Source organism: Haemaphysalis longicornis, unplaced genomic scaffold (genome assembly GCF_048455015.1).
Source record: "Haemaphysalis longicornis isolate Haplotype H1 unplaced genomic scaffold, Haemaphysalis longicornis Haplotype H1 scaffold_7, whole genome shotgun sequence".
NCBI lineage: Eukaryota > Metazoa > Arthropoda > Arachnida > Ixodida > Ixodidae > Haemaphysalis > Haemaphysalis longicornis.
In genome coordinates this window covers 90,565,827-90,583,808 of record NW_027526422.1, presented here as the reverse complement: position 1 = coordinate 90,583,808, position 17,982 = coordinate 90,565,827, and the positions used below count along the sequence as shown (strand labels likewise).

The window sequence follows — 17,982 nt, the reverse complement described above, 5'->3', positions numbered from 1 at the left end:
GCAGAGGAGTGCGCATGGGCTACATAATGTAGTTACCCCGCTATGTTGTCAACGTGGTTTTCAAGGTTCCAAAAAAATTATCAAAAATTCGTTCACTCGTTGCCAAAGTAATAGATAGCAAAGATAAGTCGGTTGTTAATAATTTCATTGTGAACCACAGATACAGGTATGTTCCGTGTGCCGTACTTGTCGTGTATGGCATCCCGTTGTCTTTTGGTTTTTTGAGAAATATTTGCAAACCGGTCGTTGCGTCGACAAACCACTGCGCGAGCCTTATCTCTCCATCTAGAAATCTTCTTTCTAACTTGGCTTCCCATTGCGACTCGGGTGGTTGTACACCTGCTTTATCTGACACAACTATGTTGTTCCCACATACTAGTCAGAATACAATATTAGTGTCCCAGACGTTTTTGACTGGCGCAATATTCACAAAACTTAGCGTTTTGTGAATATTGCGCCAGCCAACCTTCTGTGATCTTGCACAAAACGGAAGTCTCATCTTGCACAGCGTGTGCCTTGACAAGTTGTAGACCTGCGCTGTTTTGACATGCGCAGTTTTATGCATATATGTTTGCGCCAATAAAAACCGCAGTTGTGAGTGCAGCGCTGTGTTCGTACCCTTTCTCGTCCTTATCTTTCTTGCGCTGGTTGTTTTTCAGTATGAACACGTGCCAACTGGCCCTCTTACCATCTTGGTGGGGAAAGTTACCTCGAATGAAAATAATTTTTGACTCTTGGTTACCTCTCGCGTAACCCAACACAGCGGGTTAAAGTACCATCCAGCGTAAGTTTAATTTTTATTTTCTTTTTAGTTCTGTCCGACGTAATTTCCAATTTAGGTTACATTGTATGTAACTCTATAAACTTTCGGTTAAGGTTTCGATGGACGCGACTTTTTCATTCTGGGTTCCGTCGGACGTCTGTAGAAACTGCGTTTCTGTTGAGCTGTTCTTGCCCTTTGTGAACAATCAATTTTGAAGCAAACGCCGTCCAGAAACAATCTTTTCGAACGCATGCCCGTACGCGGCTATCTTCGATTATTCGAAATTGAAAAGTTCTTCATTCATACGCAGAGCTGATGGTGCACGTCAGCGAGTTCGAAGCGACGTTCAAACCACTGCTACGCTCCAGGCCCCAAGCAAGGAAGTCTTGGAACACTGCCGGAGCTCCGTGATTAAACTGTGCAGCATAGTCAATTGACACAAATACAAGTTCGCGGGTTAATCCCAAGAGCGCCGACGTAGGGCCTCCGCGGCTAACGCGTAGTGCACTGCCGGGCGCGCGCAAGTGATGATGATGATGACGTGGCTATCCCCTTTGTATCGGGTAGGCACAAGTTTCGCACCCTAGCCGTCGCTTCAAACTATCTACAGGAAGGAGATTATTGGAAGGATAGGCATGGCATAGGACAGGCACTCTGCACAGATCACGGGGTGCCCTACGAGTCAAGTGTCCCCGTGTGCAGTGCTCTTGTCTCTGAGCCCAGGTAGCCGGGTCCGCCACCACCACTGGCGCAATCCCTGCTTGGATGAAGCACTGCGTTGCTACAGCGCCCCACCGCGACTGGAAGGGCGGTTGACTGCAGCGCCGCCGCTACTGGCTGCATGGCGTGCATCAGCCGGATAGGCCCAGTCGTTTCACTGGCCTATTCTAGTTCACTAACACAGGTTCGAATCCTTCCGGTACGGGCGATTTCTTTTCTTTACACTGTTATACTGAAACGCCGAAATCAAATTTCTAAACAGCTTTATTGTTAAGAACATTGGCACGCATGAGCGATTTATTCAATTGTCGATATGCAGGGCCGCCACTGTTGCCGCCCTAAATCATACGAATATTTTCTTCTCGCCACCGCCCTTTCCTCATTTCCTTCCACGGAGGGGAAAAAAGCGGTGAAGGCGTTCTGAAAGGGCGCCCTTGAAAGCGGGACCGGGGCGCTACTTCCACTTGATTTCCGAGAGGTGCCGCTGCGCCCTGCGTCCCCAGTACGACGAACGCCAGTGGAAGGTGCGCTTTAGGGTCTTGGCCCGGAAGAGCCACTCTTTGCAGCTCTGGTCCAGGCCGCACGAAGAGGTCCTGCGAGGCCCGTCCCGAGATGTTTCCAAGACGTCGTCGTACAAGCGCACATTTTTCGTAAAGCCGTGTGGTGGAAATGGACTAAAGAAACATCCAAGCTCCTTGCCACTTTTGAGGACACTGTTTTGCAAACTACACCGCAATTTCAAAATGCGGTGCACATGAAATGCGGTACACATGTTTTGCTCCCGGACCTTGGATGTTTCGCCGAGCAAAAATACGGATGAAAACCAAAAGACCTGCGACAGGGGCGTTTGCACCAATAGCGGTGCGTTCTGGGCACTTCTCTAAGTCTATAACATCGAATGAAGCTGTCACAGACTGGGGAAACCCGACTTAACTCATTGGCATGTTTAATAAAGTTCATTTTTGCCTGATGCTGTCAATCACATACTTTCTCACTACTATCCCGTTCCGATTTGCATTCAAGGCGAAATGGACTAAGGAAGGAATTCTTCGCCCTTGGCGCAACCTCTTGTCCTTAGCCGGGAATACTCAAGAGCAACGTTGCAAGCGCACTGATCATACCACATGGCCATGGCAGCGGTGAGGTAGAACTCGATCTCATTGTTGTTCGAGTAGGGCACCTTGGCGCTCTGGCTAATGGCGAACTCGAGGCACGTTTTGTACAGCTCCTGCACGTTGTCCAGGGCCGGTACATCGATACCGACTGCATGGAGCAGATGAAAGTTGTTCACAATGTCAAGGATTACTAGCACTCGTGCACAAAATGCCATTTTAAACCCCGTTTCACAAAGGTGATACTTGGTATGATTCGTGAATTTATAAAGAGCTAGTAAGCGGTGTATAATACCCGAGAAACTCCTGTAATGTGAACCATTTTTTAAGAAAACGTTTGCCGCTGACACTTCGCTACAGAATCGTATATGGTTATGTACTGCCGACAAAACGTTTTCAATCGCTTATATTTGCTCGAACGGGGCCCTTTACGCAATAATAAAGAAAGACCAATGTTATTGCAAGGGCCCTTACGAAGGGACGCCCCGTGTCGACCCTTTGTTAAGTGGCTGAGGGTGCTCACTTGTGTAAAGTTTTAGTGAGCAAGAACTCTGGCGGCCGCTGCTGGGGTTCGGCGCCGGCTATGGCGACGGCCACGGCGATAGCGTCGTAACCGAGCGAGCGAAGGCAGGAAGCAAACAGCGGAGGAAAATGTGGCGAAAGTGTGCGGGGGAGGGCAGCGTGCTGAGACCGCACGAGACGCTCGTCGGAGAACTTGGCGATATTGCGAGGGGGAGGGCGGCACGCGCTGCTATGGCGCCATCTCTCACTGCTTCCCCCTCACACTTTCGGCGGGCGCTATTGCTTACTGCGTGGTCCATTCGAACTGCGTGACATTTTCGCGGGAGCTTCAAACACGATTTGCAACAACATGGTCGCCGGCGGAGGCGATGCGCTGCGAGATAGCAGCACAGTAGCGCGCGCCGCCGTGCATTCGCTGATCACGCGATCACTTCCTGAGACGCAGCAGATATGCCCAGTGACCGAGAAGACTGTAGTTCGCGCCGTGCATAAATTTCGCTTTAGGGAGCATAGTAATCGCCAGTGCATTTTTTGTCTTTTAAGGTGTAAATATTGCTATACATACACATGTTCACCTCATTGCGAATTAGCAGCGTAACAATCCTCTTGCAGGACAAGTGAGAATACTCACACTGGTGCACAAGGAGCTCGGCCAGGCCGCCAAAGTAGAGCGCCATGCCGACCGTGTCCTCAGCCACCTCGGCCACGTGACGCAGGTGTGCCAGCACCTCGCGACACTTGCTGTGGCTGCGCGACAAAGAAAAGGCCAGCGTGTACAGCACGACACTAAAAGTGGTCGTCTCTTCTGTTGGCCCTGCCAAGGGTTTAGGTCAAAATCTTTTAAGACACACTACGGGAAAAGACAGATCACGTTGCACTCCACTTGGCCTGCCGACAGTTCGAGTGCATGGCGTGTGTATTGGGTAAATGGCAAGGGTCTTCGGGCGAACATTACTTTAGCCTCACGGGGCTCGTGAACAATTCACGAGTCTGCAGACTAATCCTGCTTGCTACCGGGAAGTCACTGTGATGATACTATTATAACGTTATGGGAATAACACTTTAAAGAGACCGAATGTTTGCGGTGCGGCTTCTTTGGCTTTCTTGTCCAAGGCTGGCTCGGCTATCAGTATTACGTTAATCCAGCACTGCGATAGCATTTGAAGCCCCAACCGAACGTCCCGCCTTTCCGGGGAATGGATAGCGGCATCCAGAAGGTTATAAATGTGAGTACCATATCCGTCGGCGATCGTGGACGGCGATGGACCGCTAGCAGCCGTGCGCCACGAGATCGTCAGGTGGCATGCGCAATTCCCATTCACGCTACTCGGTGTACACAACACCACAAATGCGTGCCGCTCGAAATGAGAAAAGAACTTTCCAAAACCGTTTTCGAGAATAATCTAGAAGAAACTCACTTCTTGCTGTACAGCAGCGTCTGGGAGAGGTACGGCAGGATCCTCAGGAGCATCGACGTGTAGTGGACGTTGAGGGCGATGCGGAAGGCCTCATAGCCTGCAAGAAGAATTGTCTTTCTGTGAAACGACGCCGTCACCGAGCCGGTGTTAATCTTCCTTCATAGCGTGGCAACCTGCAATGTTAATTCCTATTCCTCTCCCTACATACCCGTCATTTCTCAATTTGCAGCCCTCCCCCTTTATAAGCCGCACATTATTCGCTGAATAGTCGGTCTGAGACAGTTGCCGAGTATCACCGCAGGTACGTACGCGTTAAAAAACTTTTTGGCTTTTGGAAGCTGTCCAACACCATTCCGGATACATTACGCGTGGCTATACGCTGAGACATGCGCCCAAAACTGTTTAGGAGGCGCTGAGGTACGTACCCCAATTCCAAAAAGGAGTGCGTACGGCTGGTGTGGGAGAACAGTTTCTACGTTTAGAAATCACGTGGTTAGCTTGCAATCCCGAAACTGCCTTGAAGTAACAGCGCCTAGCCGCTTATAGCTGTACCCGAATGCGGCCAATGAAGGAAGTTCAATAAGTTTGCTACACATAGGCGGAAAGTTTTCATCTTTACGGCGGGGGAAAAGGGAGAGACTTCCCCCCCCCCCTCCGACCTATATATACGATCCCCAGGTACTGACAATCCGAAGCCCTCCACTACGGCGCGTCTCAAAACCGGGCGTACAATTCGGCGTGTCAACCCCACAATCTTAAGGTAATTGTGATTTTGAGTGAATGTGTGATATTGAATGCGTCATTTGGCGTCATTTTGACTAGAGGATGAATTATATATAGTTAAGACCTTTGCATGAAGGGACGATGTCTTTTTCCGTACGAATTGTGTATCATTAGAAGAGCTTTTTTCTGCGAGTCGTGAAAATGGCCTACTGGAAAGAGTAGCAAACTGAGACACAGAACAGACACGTGCACATGGCAAGCCACTCATAAAAACTTTCCGAAGGGGCCATCAAAAACTGCAGCCTTCTTTCAGGCTTAAATGAAGCACCCTTAGCAATTTAAGTTGAGATGAACATGCAGCTACGTACTCATTCCCTGAGCGTAGGCTAACGGTAACAAAATCATGGTTAGTAGGCTACGCCCTTATCTGTAAAACATATGATTTATCCCTGCTCGTATATTTAAATGTATTTTGTGCGTACATGGCACTCACAGTCAAACGTTAAAGACATGAAATAAAAAATACGGATGACCAATCGCTGCAGGGGCTTCTAGTGCTTTTGTCCTGTCGTGGTGAGTATTCGAAGGGATGAATGTAAGTTATGAACGTAAGCCATGCACGTCTGCACCAACAATTGTGCAGTTAGCTTTTAGCGACAACAAAATTTATAACTGAAAAGGTAGAGGCAACTGAAAAGAAACCTCGGCTTGTAATGACACTGGTAATGCCACTGCGAGTAAGGGGGGCAAGGGTCAGCATCGCTGGGGGGGCGGGGAGAGGGAGGGCTCTGCCCCTGCCCCCGGGAAGCACCGGAGGGGTCTCGAGCCCCCGATCCATCCCGTAGTCGGCGACTATGGTGCCACAACTGAGTGACTTGTCCTACACGTTTCCGTTTCCTGCAGCAGTCGAGTCGCCCGCTTAGCACATTCAGCCTCTATATCCTATTCCGGCTTCATGGAAATGGAAATTGGTATTTGCTTCCATTCCAGTACCCACAGTGTGCAGTGAGCACATTCACGAACGTGAGCAAATGTACGAGACCCACTCACGTGCACGCGCACTCACCAACGTCCACGGCCGAGCTGATCTCGTTCCTGAGGAAACGAACTTCGACGATCTTGATAAGCGTGTTGAGCACGGCCACCAGATCGCTCACAGGAGGCCGCTTGTCCACCTCAAGGGTGTGCACGCAGCTGCGAAAACCGGCTTGGTCAAGCCCTTCCCTTGCCCCCCCGCTACCATCGTACCAGAAGTGCAATACTCACTCCTTGATGGCCGTGTCCTCCAGCTTTTTCTGCTTCTTGAGGGCGATGTGCACGTAGTGGCTGCTCTCGATAACCAGGGCAATGGCCGGCATCTTCTGCGAAGTAGAGGCGGGGTGTGAGTTTGTCCAGAGAGTGCTCACGCCGTACCTTTTCTCAAAATTAAATAGACTTTGCATCCAAGTGTGAATTCTTTATTATTACTGTCCCGCAATCCTAGGCCCCAGCTTACATATCATTGAGTGAGATTAGGTCTCTTCAAATGGCGACTGCAAGGCCGAAACTTGCAAATCATTAAACATTTTCAAGATAATATGAAATAGCTCGCTGTTACCACCCGTTATGACTTCTGTGATATTAGTCAGCACTTGATAGCAACAATTTCAGCACACCACAATTCCTGTCTTTATGCAAGCTTACCGGCTAAGCGGAAGAGGAAGGTTTCCCATTACCGGCCATGCGTTGCGTGGGCGAAGGACATATTGGATCTGAAAAGGGCGTCTGTGGGACATGGTTTGTGCGAAACACTTGAACGGCTGCTTGGCGGCACGAGGGGGCCTGACCAAGCTTAAACCCCTGTAAAGTTCTCTTGCATGGATTGTGGTCCACTGCGACTGTACGCCTAGTGAAGTCCCACCCACTCAGAGCACACCCAGGGCGGAGTTTGTGCACGTAACAAAATTCGCACGCCGAATGTATAGCTTCGTCAGTTGGCACTTCGTAACTATTTTACATCTTACAAAGATCACATGCAACAACCGCTGCTTTGATCTTCTGCGGGAATTGTTAAGCTAAAATTAGGACGGCTTGCACTGCTTAATTTTCGTTTGTTAATGAAAAGAATCACCTTTACCGTAGCCCTCGGCTCAATACGTGGTACAAAAGTACGGCCACGGCATCATCAGGAACGCCGGAGTGCGGAGGAATGACAGAAGATTAGTGGGCGACGTTTGGACTACAAATACACAGGATAAGAGCAGAGCTAGCCCCTCCATCACGCCCACGGCCGCTTTGGGGCGGCCGTAGACATAAGCGGAGGACGAGCGCAGTATGGAGGGTCTTAAGATGGAATCGGTTGGCAGTCTACGAGGTGGCAGGCTTTCATCCTGTTGTATAGCCATATCGCGGAGAAGACAGTAGTGAGTGGACGATGGCAGTACCTTGAACAGCGGTGCGTTCCGGCAGGTGACCAGCTCCCAGTAGTGGCTGGACACGTCCAGGGCGACCCGGGGATCTCGCCGGTTGAGGAAGACGCGAGCCGCGGTGTCCAGGCAGAACTCCTCCTCTTCGATCTCGTCCACGCGGCAGCTGCACCATTTAACCGAGGCTTGCTACGAGGACCTAACCAATTGAGCGGATTCCTGTGGTTACTGCACCGGAATCGTTACTGGCTCCTTCACCCCAAGCGGGTCGTGCAAACATCACCCATAGCACTCGTGTGGCAATAGGATGCGGAGTACCGTATTTACACAGTTTTAACGCGCACCTCCTCTTTTTGCTAAGAGTAACCCTAAAATTTTTGTGCACGTTATATCAGGCTTAAAGCCGAAATTGGCTTCCAGCAGCATTTCATGCACACTGTAGCGAAAGTCGCAGAGCTCAACGAGCAATCGAGAGATTCGGGCCCACCAACCGCCGCGGTGGCTCAGTGGCTAAGGCGTTGTGCTCTTGACCACGAGGACACAGGTTCGGTTCCCGGCCGCGGCGGCCGATTTTCTGATGGAGGCGAAGAGCTAAAACGCCCATGTGTTCGAGATTTCGGCGCACGTTAAAGATCACCAGGTGGCCAAAATTAATCCGGAGCCCTCCACTACGGCGCGCCTCATCGCCTGCGTTGCGTTGGCGCGTTAAACCCTGCAATCAACCAAAGCTTCGGGCCCTTCGCACGGCACGTACCACTGCACGACTCGCAGGGCGTAGGTGGAGGCGTTCTTCCTGTAATCCTTGGGGATGTTGCGGCCCAGCCACTGAAACGCTAGCTTGATCTCCTGCAGCGATGCGTCGATGTTTCCGTAGTAGAGCTGGATCTGCGCGCAATAGCATCCCGAATGCTTGTTTTTTTTTTCTTGCAGATTATCCGTCACCGTAATGTCTGGGGTTTACAAACCGAATCATTCTAAGTTGGCGCGCAACACTTTTCCCGACAATTAATGCAAGCTTTCTTTGAGCACTGAGCAATAAGCTAATTTGTCCCTCAAGTAAGACAACACTCACAATCGGCTACGGAATTTCAATAATGTGCTCGTCTCAGTCCTCGCCATCCTAATGCGTCAGTTCGCGTGAAGGCCAACTGCGCTGAGTGAAGCTCTTGTGCGGCGCAGCAAGCCATTAACAGGGAATTCACACCCAGTTGGAGGCCTAGCACATACAACCACTGTACTCAACACAGCAGCGCGAACTTCCAGCACGCAGGTCAAACCAGCGCTACTCTGCCCACATAGTGTACTCACGAGTCTGGCGGATGCTCGATGTTATTTTTAATAATCCCGTGTAGCTGTGGTGGCCTAGTGGGCCTTTTGCAAGCGAAAGCTTTCTTGGTAGAACAGACGGCGTTGTGTCAAAAAACTAATGCAGTTCCCCATAGACCTGTTGGTCGACCGAAAAGCTCTGACAAAACCTCTGGACACACGGCGCGTGCGTGACACCTGGCTGACATTCTGCCAAACCTGGTACTTGAAAATCACGAAAAAGGAACGGTTCTAGACAAGTCAGAACGCGCATCGATCATGAAGGAGGAGTCCAACAGTATACCTTTGTCTCGTGAAACACATTTCGGTATACCTTTGGATCGTTCGTAGATGCGTTTACGCAGTGCGCAAAAAATTGTAGCATCAGTTCGTTCTTCGTCTGTGATTTCGGTCTTTTAATATTCGACGATCGATTCAACGCACTTTCAGCGACGGCTGGGCGCACTTTAGCTTTTTGCGCTCCTCTAAACTTTCTTTAGGAATGCATGGTAATTTTGTAACAAGTTTCTTTGGACACGCGCTTACCAGATGCCCCCCTGGGCACTCTTAACTAAGCGAACGCTACTCACGTTAGCCCTCATGCGACTAATAGCGATGCGCTTGAGCTTGAGGTAACGCTCGTCCACGTTCTCCCAGCTCGATGTCTTGAAGACGTTCTCGCTGTGCTCCAGGTACTCCTCGGCCTGCGAATGTCACCCGGCCCAGTTTTTTTTCAAACCCAACACCTAGACTCGTGAGAGCCCTTTACTGGGGCAGCCTGTGGCCGCTCATGTAAACTTCATACATCAGGACTCATGAACATAAATTTATTCTCCTTCGCGCCGATATCACCCTGCCTGTGGTTATCAATGCGCTGGTAATAGGCTTGTTTATGATTATCAGATGACCCATAGGCCGAGGTATAAATTTTAAGCTGAGGCGTAAACAACACACGAGTCATATTTGGAAGTGTTCTCCCTTTCAGATGTGTGCACCTCTATGCCCGGTCATTCAATAGCGCGAGTGCTAAGCACAGATCATTAATGATGTTGGCTAGTGTTCCACAGCTGCTAGTAGTGGAAGCGTAGGCTATGTTGCGAACCCACCTGCTTGACGTCGTCCACTTCAAGGGAACTGTGGGCGGCCATCAGGTAGGCCTCGAGGGCACGTCCGCGCATGCCGCAGTTGCAATAGTGGTTGCCGATGGTGCCGTAAGCGTTCGCCCGCATTTTCTGGCACTTGCAGACGCGCAAGTCGGCTTTGTCTGGAGGCTGCTCCCTGAAAACGGCAGGGCCAACACAAAAAGCACAGTAGAGGTTTGCTAAGAGTAACTTGATTTTCCGGCGTTCTACTACGCCCGCCATCTATTGGGAACTTTCACCGCCACGAGGTGCCGCATCGAGATGTTCCCACGGAAGTACAAGAACGGGCTAAGCCCTTATTCGTGTTTTGAATAAAAATGGTTTCAAGGAGTATATCTGCATTTTACATCGCAAAAATCAAGCACAAATCTATTTTAAATTAAACGAATTCACTCTTAGTTCCAGTTACGTGTTATGATCTGATCAAATTTGCCTAATGTTTTCATTTTCCTTGAAAATATTGGCAAGTGTTAAGTATTGGAACATATTTAGTAATTTAGACAGGTTTTGCCTAAATAAACGTCTCGTTTCAGAATTTTTAAACTTTGTCAAAGAGGCGTCGGCGGTGGCGAGGAATCGCGGAGACGACCTGCTGGATCGTTGCTCTATAAAGCTTCGCTTTAATCACTCCCCGGCAAAGCCTGTTTACGTTTGCGGAATCAAACACTCTGAAGATGCGATCAAAAAGAAATTATGCAGGTAGAAAGAAGCGGCTCACATGAGTTTCTCGTCCGTCCACTCGGTGTAGGCATCGACGCTGAGGTACTCCTTGCAGAAGCGGCACTGCAGCGCATTCTCCTCCAGACATGTCGCCACATCCTGGTGAATCTCCGCTTTGCTACATGCAAAGGTGTTCAGATAAAAAAAAGATCAACGTCATTCTGAGCAAGGCATGTCAGCAATAAAGCATTATCTGTTTCCGGGTCAAACAGATTTCTCGGAGCCCATGAGTGACTCGACTTCAGGCCGAACCACAATAGTTGAAACAAGAGCCGCATGAACGAATGCTCATGGTTGTCTGCTTGGGATAGCGGATGTTGCTGCTCGTGAATTATATGCTCAGCTGATGACGCAGTTTTACTGCGAAGCATTTTGTCGGCTACTACAGTGGTTTGACATCGGCGTTGGTGCCGTGACCGAGCGAACGAAGGCAAAGAAAACGGCGGAGAAACGTGTGGCGAAAGCGTGAGGGGGAGGGCAGTGTGCTGAGCCCGCACGAGACGCTCCTTGGTGGCGACGCGTGGCGAAAGTGGACGGGGGAGGCACTGCGACCCACTGCGACGCACTGCAACGGCGACGCACTGCGAGATGACATAGCAGCGCTTGCCGTCGTGCGCTCGACAATGATGTGCGCGCACTTCCTGAGACGCAGTTCACATCCCTATCTTGAGACGCAGTTCGCGCCGCCGACGTAGACGCTTACCATCGCTGCCGCCGAGAGAACCCACGAGTAGGTAAGTGCTGCCTCAGCGCACTGCAGCACCGAGGAGTGAATGCTGAACAACTAGTGAGACAACCGGTAGATGCTCTTCGCGTCCTCCTTTTTGCGTGCCTCATTCGAACCACATGACATTTGCGCGGCAGGTTTTAAGACCACTTACAACAACATGACCGGCAGCGGCGAAGCGCTGCGAGATAACGGCGGAGTAGCGCGCGTCGTCGTGCGTTCGCTGATCACGCGATCACTTCCTAAGACGCAGAAGCTATGCACCGGGACCAAGAAGGCCGCAGTTCGCGCTGCGCACAAATTTCGAATTAGAAAGTATAGAAGTCGTGAGCCATTTTTTACTCTTCCCTTCAATGAGCCAATGGCATTTGTGCTAGAAGTAACGAAAAAAGATTTGGTTTCCCTTCGAGTATGGGCGATGTTCTCGAGTTCTGTGCCTTGTAACACCACGTCTTGAAACCAGAGCTGTGCGCTAGGACCCCATTTCATTGCTTGGCCCAAGTGACTTTTTTTTAAAAAAGGGCCGAAGCAGCCCCCTGAACAGGTATTAAGGAGTGCCCTTTCGAAACTAAGAAATAAACAGCTCCAGCATTCCAGCTGTAGTATTGCCCAGAATGATTGGCTTTAAATGCTCATTCATAGTTCGATGTTCCTAGGTGTGCGCAAGTTCTTTCGCATCGTGAATCCCGTTCAGTGGTCCCTACCTGTCGAATGTGAGCTTGTTGTACAGGCACTTCTGGACAGCGGCCGAGTGGAAACGCATGAGCGAACCAGCCTGTCCACACTGCGGGCACTCGGGCGAGTCCTGGACTTTCCCTTCCAGTAGGTAGACGTAGGTCGTGGTCGTGTTGGCCGCGCAGGTCACGAAGTGCTGCTCCACGAGCCTCTTGATGGCGGCATTGATCTGAACAAAAATGTGATACAAAGTTGCCATATAGTAGAATACAGACTGTATTTTACTCCGATGAAGGCAAGTCCACTTGCCAAAACGTGAGTACTAAACTGCGGTATTTATTTTTTTTTTCACGTGTGTCCGACTACAGTCCGCGGAGATGTCCAAATGCGGACCATTGTTTCGAGTCAGATCAAACTGCTTTCGGGTTCAAAAACGAAACCATGCGGCTACTTGCCTCGGCTGTGGTCATGGTGGTGCTCAACAGCTTCAGCAGCGCCGTCTCGAAGATCTTGCCGCAAACAGACGCCTTCTTTAGGAGCACTACCTCCTGCTCATTCAGCACTTCCATGCGCATAGAGGTCAATGCTGCGAAGGTTGTTTGCATTGTTTCAGATAAAGTGGCCGTAACAAGCGCATCTCCACTTTCCCGTCACGTATTAGTGAAAGACGCACCTTGCAGATAGTCCGAGACTTGAAGCTCGTCCTTGAGGCCCTCGCCGGCCACATCACAGACTTGCTGTTAAAAAACATGTCAGTAAAGGCATCTCGATCAATACTTCTAAGGGACCAAGTTGGCAGTACACCCGCATGCACGTACGCGGTGTCTAGTTAGCACAGCACAGGACGTCCCGCCCGGCTATATGAGGGCCTGCCGTACCTGTCATTTCGTTTGTGAGAACTTCAGGCCTGCGGTCCATTTCTTCTTAATCCTAAGCATTACGCGGATACGACAACAGGTGAAGCCCTTCTGCATTCCGGTCTGATGTCAGACGTGGCATTTGGTTGTGAAAATGTCAGCCCTACACGCATTTCTTTCGTGAAGTCGTGTAGCAGATATTCACTATTACCATCATCATCATCATCATCATCATCAGCCGCTTGTTTGGGACGAAAGCCTCCCCCAAAGATTTCCAGCTGCGCCAATCACGAATTTCCGGAGTAAATCCCTACACCAAAATATTTGTTCGTCTGTTTCGTTTACCCTTTCACAATTATTCGTCAAATTATGGTCCATCGTAGTCCCTCATCTAAATTTTTGGCCTGCTCAACGCCATTTCTTTTGCTTAATATGAGCTATAATATCTTCAATATCCCTGTGCTTTATCCCTGGAATTTGTCGTTATATTCACTGCTGCATAGATATTGTTACTTGGTGGTTAATAAGTCAACACTGGGTGTTCAACGGTCATACGCCCTCTGCGAATAGCAACTAATATTTTGCTGAACACCTAAGAGGTGGACAAAGATGGCTTGGCCGCATCTCGCCCGGCACCGAGCTTAAAAGCTGCAGGCGCGCATTGTGTGCGCGTTGGTACAGGCGCGAATCGTGCGCTCGCTAGCCTGCTTACGTATCCTTCGCCCGGCGAGTGTTCCCGCAACTCGTGGTCGTCCTCCTTGGCAATGGTGAAATCACGCTTGAGGCGCGCCTCACCGAGCACGTTCGAGCTCACGTTGTGTATCTGGCCCTTCTGGCCGAGTGCCTGGAGAATCTCGACCATGGCCGCCGGGTTGCCCTTCGTGTACTCCTTGAGCAGGCTGTGGAGGAGGAGACCGGAGGTACGTTCGAACCCTGATTACCCGCAGACATTCATTACGAGCTCTGACGTCGGGGAAGTATCCGCGACACCTTGTTCTATTGTACAAGAACAACAGCCTTGTTGAGAACATCCTTTGCGGGATTTTATAAATCTTGGCTACTGGCACAGTTTTAGCGTTTCAGACATCTAGCATCTAGGTCAAATGTGAACATAAATGGCGTCAAATATATCCCAGTACGAATTTTACAGCCGTCATCACCGTCCGCAGCCCATTCGCGTCCATTGCAGAACACAGGCCTCCCTCAGAGTCGGAAAGCTCCAATTCTGAGAGCGGGCAGAAACCTCTCACAGAGGTTTCCGACCACTCGGATGGCCCGCTCTCCGAATTGCATTCCATGTCCCCAAATATTCGTATTCCGTCTCTCCTTCAACCCTTTGACCTTCCCCGTCCCGCTGGTCTCTCGGAAGCACTCCATCACACTGTTACGTGACTAACTTATTACGCTCACACAAGTTGATCAGAAGCAAAGAAAACGCATCAACAGTGTTTCGAGTTCGCCACGACAAAATCCCCGCCTGATTCCTTGCCCTCGATTGGAGGGAACAGTCCCCACGGATGCATACCGCAAGATCTGGTTGTGGACGCCTTTGACGCGCAGCCTCTGGAAGACGAAGTCGGGGATGAATTCCTTGCCGAGCGGCTGGATTTCGACGACCAGCACGGACTTCGCCATGACCCTGACGATTGGCTGGGGCTGCTGGACGCGCTCCGAGTGCGGGATAGAGGTCATGGCCACGATGCACGGGTACTGGCTCGTCAGCTGGCCGAACTTGTCCAGCAACTCCCACGAGAGCGTGTCCATGTAGTTGGCGTCGTCCACCACGAGGATGTTGGGGGCCTTGCTGCAGAGCTACGGAGGACGGCAGGCTTCAAGCGTCGCTTTTAGGCAACGGAGCTCACCACAAGAAGAAAAATCATCTTGGTGCATCGCGAGAGACTTGTCAGCATACGCTTGTTTTCTCGCGTACATAAAGATATTTATAACCGCGCGTTAGCACCGACAGAAATCGCGCTTTTTTATATTTGAATATGTGTTTGCCAGACTGAACTGAGATGTAAATACAGTTGAAACTCGATTTTACGAAACACAATTTCACAAATTTCCCGATTTAACAAACAAATTAGGATTCCCCCGCAGTTGTCCATAGGCCTAACGCTTTTACGAACTCGAAATAACGAAACAAACACGTGGCCACACCCGATTTAACGAAGCATTCTGATAAAAAATGATGCATAGAAAAAAGAAGTTTTTCCAAATTTATCGCGTATAGAATGTCTGGCAGTGTGCCGCCAGCGCAGGAGCGGTAGAACACTGCCTCCACACTGCCAAAGCAGATTCCATATTTCTACTTCCGAGGCTGCATCAGGCTCCACAAGCCCGAAATACGAGCAGGAAGAGGCATCGCCCAGTTGTTGGGAAGACCTTTGTCTCCGTGACGAGGTTGCCGCAGATTTTGAACTGGACGACTTCGCGAACTCCGACGCAGACGAGGACACTGACACAACACGACTTCGCGAACTCCGACGCAGACGCGGACACTGACACAACATAGTTCACGATGACGAGGAGATAGTGCAGCTTCTTTCAGGCGCAAAAAAGGAGTCTGAAGATGCGAGCAATCCGGATACTGTAGAAGCTCCTGTGCCCACACCAAGCCAGGTGACGGACGCCGTCGACCTTGTGAGGTGGTTTGCTGGGGCACACGATGGTGCCGAGGACCCTTTGACTTCACTGGCCAGCTACGAGAAGTGTGCGCTGCCGCTGTTCAGGAAGTGCGCGCAGACGAAAATCACGAGCATTTTCACTAGGCAATAAATTTGTCCTGCTCTCGAACAAAATTTTTCGTTGTCTAGATTTTAGGAAGTTCCCGGTTTAACGAAATAAATCGCGGTTCCTGGTGACTTCGTTAAATCGAGGTTCAACTGTACATCGAAAACCATTACCTTCAAGCGCCTTTGCTCGAGCACCAATAGGAAATATAGCACCGCTGCTAGAGGTCTAAGCTAGCCCAGGTTTAATACGTGTCCTTTAATCTGTCCACATCCTAATGTGACTAATGGCTATCATTTAATGCATCCATTACGCGTTACTTGGCTAAGTTGGTGAAAACGCGGCGTCTTCTAATACGCGTAACCAAACAACATGGCCGGAACCTTCTGACGAAATTCCGCTTCGCGGGCGATTTGCTAGATGGCGCTATGTACGTGCTCGACCGTTGCCTCGCGGGCGATTCACTAGACGGCGCGAGCTCGCCCGGACATAAGCTATAGAAACACTGAAACAGAAATGCAGGAACCGTCTGCGTCAATGTCTGCGCCCGCATTTTGTGGACACTAGAAGCATGGCTCCTTACACTAGTACAGAGCCGATGGCCCTTTTAACGTCTTGTGCGTTTCGTGTCAACACTCACAGCGCACAAACCTCGGTGAGGTCAAACTCAACGAAATGGTTCAGAGAGAAGTGATGTTCACTCATTCTCGCATGAAATCTTAAAATCTTAGGTGGCCTCACATTTTATGGGATTGTAAATCTTACAACGGACTTGGCACAGTAGAAACAATTGATGCGTACCGTGTTTTCGTGTTTTCTTGTGCAGAGATGTGAAACCCCGCCCCTTCTATTTTTAATCAAGTTTGTGCATACGTTTCTTCTGATCTATGATTTTATTTTGCCCACTCCCTAAAACCCGTCAACGAGGCCTAAGTATTAAGTACTACTTACTCGCTTTGGTTCGAAAATATTTCGTGCAGTATTTATAGCAGCCCCCAGTGTTGTTCCCCTTATTAGTGCTCGACGTAATCGAAAGACGTGAAAATGTTCAAGCATTCTTAAAGCGTTCAAGCACCGCGCTCAGCTTACCCGCTCCATGATGACGATCAGGTGATCCTTTGCCTGGGCGACGCTTTTGTTCTGCCAGGAGACGTCCGCAATGCTGTTTCCTTGCTGCGTCGCCATCTTTAACGTCGGTGCGTTCTGTAGTACAACAAATACTTTATGGTCAGGGCCCTTCCATAGTACAATGAAGATTTCAGGCGGAATGTGAACGCCATGGCCCCCCTTCTTGCCTACGGCACAGTGCTCTGCGCCGAACGAAGTTCCTTCTGGCGCTGCCTAATCAGTTTCAAACATTTCTATGGTAGAATGGAAAAGGTCATAAGACAAAATGCAAGTATGACTCATCAAGACGTCTGTTTGCCCCGATAAACATGATACTAATTCTATCAAAAGCAGTCAGGACTCCCCAGCCACTTTCTGGCAATTTTTCTATGACATCACAGTATGACGTCACAAAATATTGACATGACGTCACCAATCATGGCGTCAGAATATGACGGCACAATATTGTCGGCCGCCCGCCTAAAGCCACCGCGTAGAAAGATGCCTGGGCGAATGTAGTTGCCTTTAATTCCGTGTGTATCGTATCATTTGAATGCTAATGTGACGTTGACACACTGATAACCGTGTTTTTAGTGCTGGCCTCTATTGCGTCACTGACGACATCCTGTAGTATAAAATTTGAAGGTTTTTTTTTAATATTTCCGGCATTGTTCGGCTGGAAACTTTTTCGCGGCTCAAATACAGCTTGGTGCGCTATCAAAAGCTATTTTTTTCAAGACGTGCAAGTTGTTTTGTCGGCATGTACTCTTGAACAAATCAACCTGCATGCATACAGACCCATCAGCATTGCGTTCTTGACACATTATTTCAGATAAGCAGAGTCCAAGGCCTCCTTTCTGGACTGTTGGGAGCATGCGCAGATTATTCCTGAAAAGTCGCTCTCTTAGCACCTTTTTCGTCTCCGTGTCTTTTCGCTCAGTCCTCGATTTTGCGCGCTTAAGTTACAGACATGAATTGTCAGCAATTAGCCCGCGTTTGATTGTTATTGCACTTTTTTATGCGCGCGCTGAAACCGTCCGAAATAGTAACAAA

At 49.7% G+C, this 17,982-nt stretch overlaps 1 protein-coding gene across 1 annotated transcript in view; it reads right to left on the bottom strand.

Annotated features, from left to right (window-relative positions):
• Nucleotides 1-1,742: 1,742 nt before the first annotated feature.
• The window catches only part of LOC144146396 (adenylate cyclase type 10-like), a 40,247-nt gene continuing 24,007 nt past the window's right edge, over nucleotides 1,743-17,982 (bottom strand). The window contains exons 15-31 of the mRNA XM_077678352.1: nucleotides 16,912-17,025; nucleotides 14,615-14,901; nucleotides 13,802-13,988; nucleotides 12,906-12,969; nucleotides 12,688-12,818; nucleotides 12,262-12,461; nucleotides 10,829-10,948; nucleotides 10,075-10,246; nucleotides 9,559-9,672; nucleotides 8,418-8,548; nucleotides 7,682-7,829; nucleotides 6,525-6,619; nucleotides 6,325-6,452; nucleotides 4,536-4,632; nucleotides 3,749-3,864; nucleotides 2,605-2,746; nucleotides 1,743-2,076 (exon numbers count right to left, since the gene is read on the bottom strand). Of these exons, the coding sequence (XP_077534478.1) occupies nucleotides 1,938-2,076; nucleotides 2,605-2,746; nucleotides 3,749-3,864; nucleotides 4,536-4,632; nucleotides 6,325-6,452; nucleotides 6,525-6,619; nucleotides 7,682-7,829; nucleotides 8,418-8,548; nucleotides 9,559-9,672; nucleotides 10,075-10,246; nucleotides 10,829-10,948; nucleotides 12,262-12,461; nucleotides 12,688-12,818; nucleotides 12,906-12,969; nucleotides 13,802-13,988; nucleotides 14,615-14,901; nucleotides 16,912-17,025 (2,385 nt within the window). The 3' untranslated portion in view covers nucleotides 1,743-1,937. The remainder of the gene's footprint in view (nucleotides 2,077-2,604; nucleotides 2,747-3,748; nucleotides 3,865-4,535; nucleotides 4,633-6,324; nucleotides 6,453-6,524; nucleotides 6,620-7,681; nucleotides 7,830-8,417; nucleotides 8,549-9,558; nucleotides 9,673-10,074; nucleotides 10,247-10,828; nucleotides 10,949-12,261; nucleotides 12,462-12,687; nucleotides 12,819-12,905; nucleotides 12,970-13,801; nucleotides 13,989-14,614; nucleotides 14,902-16,911; nucleotides 17,026-17,982) is intronic.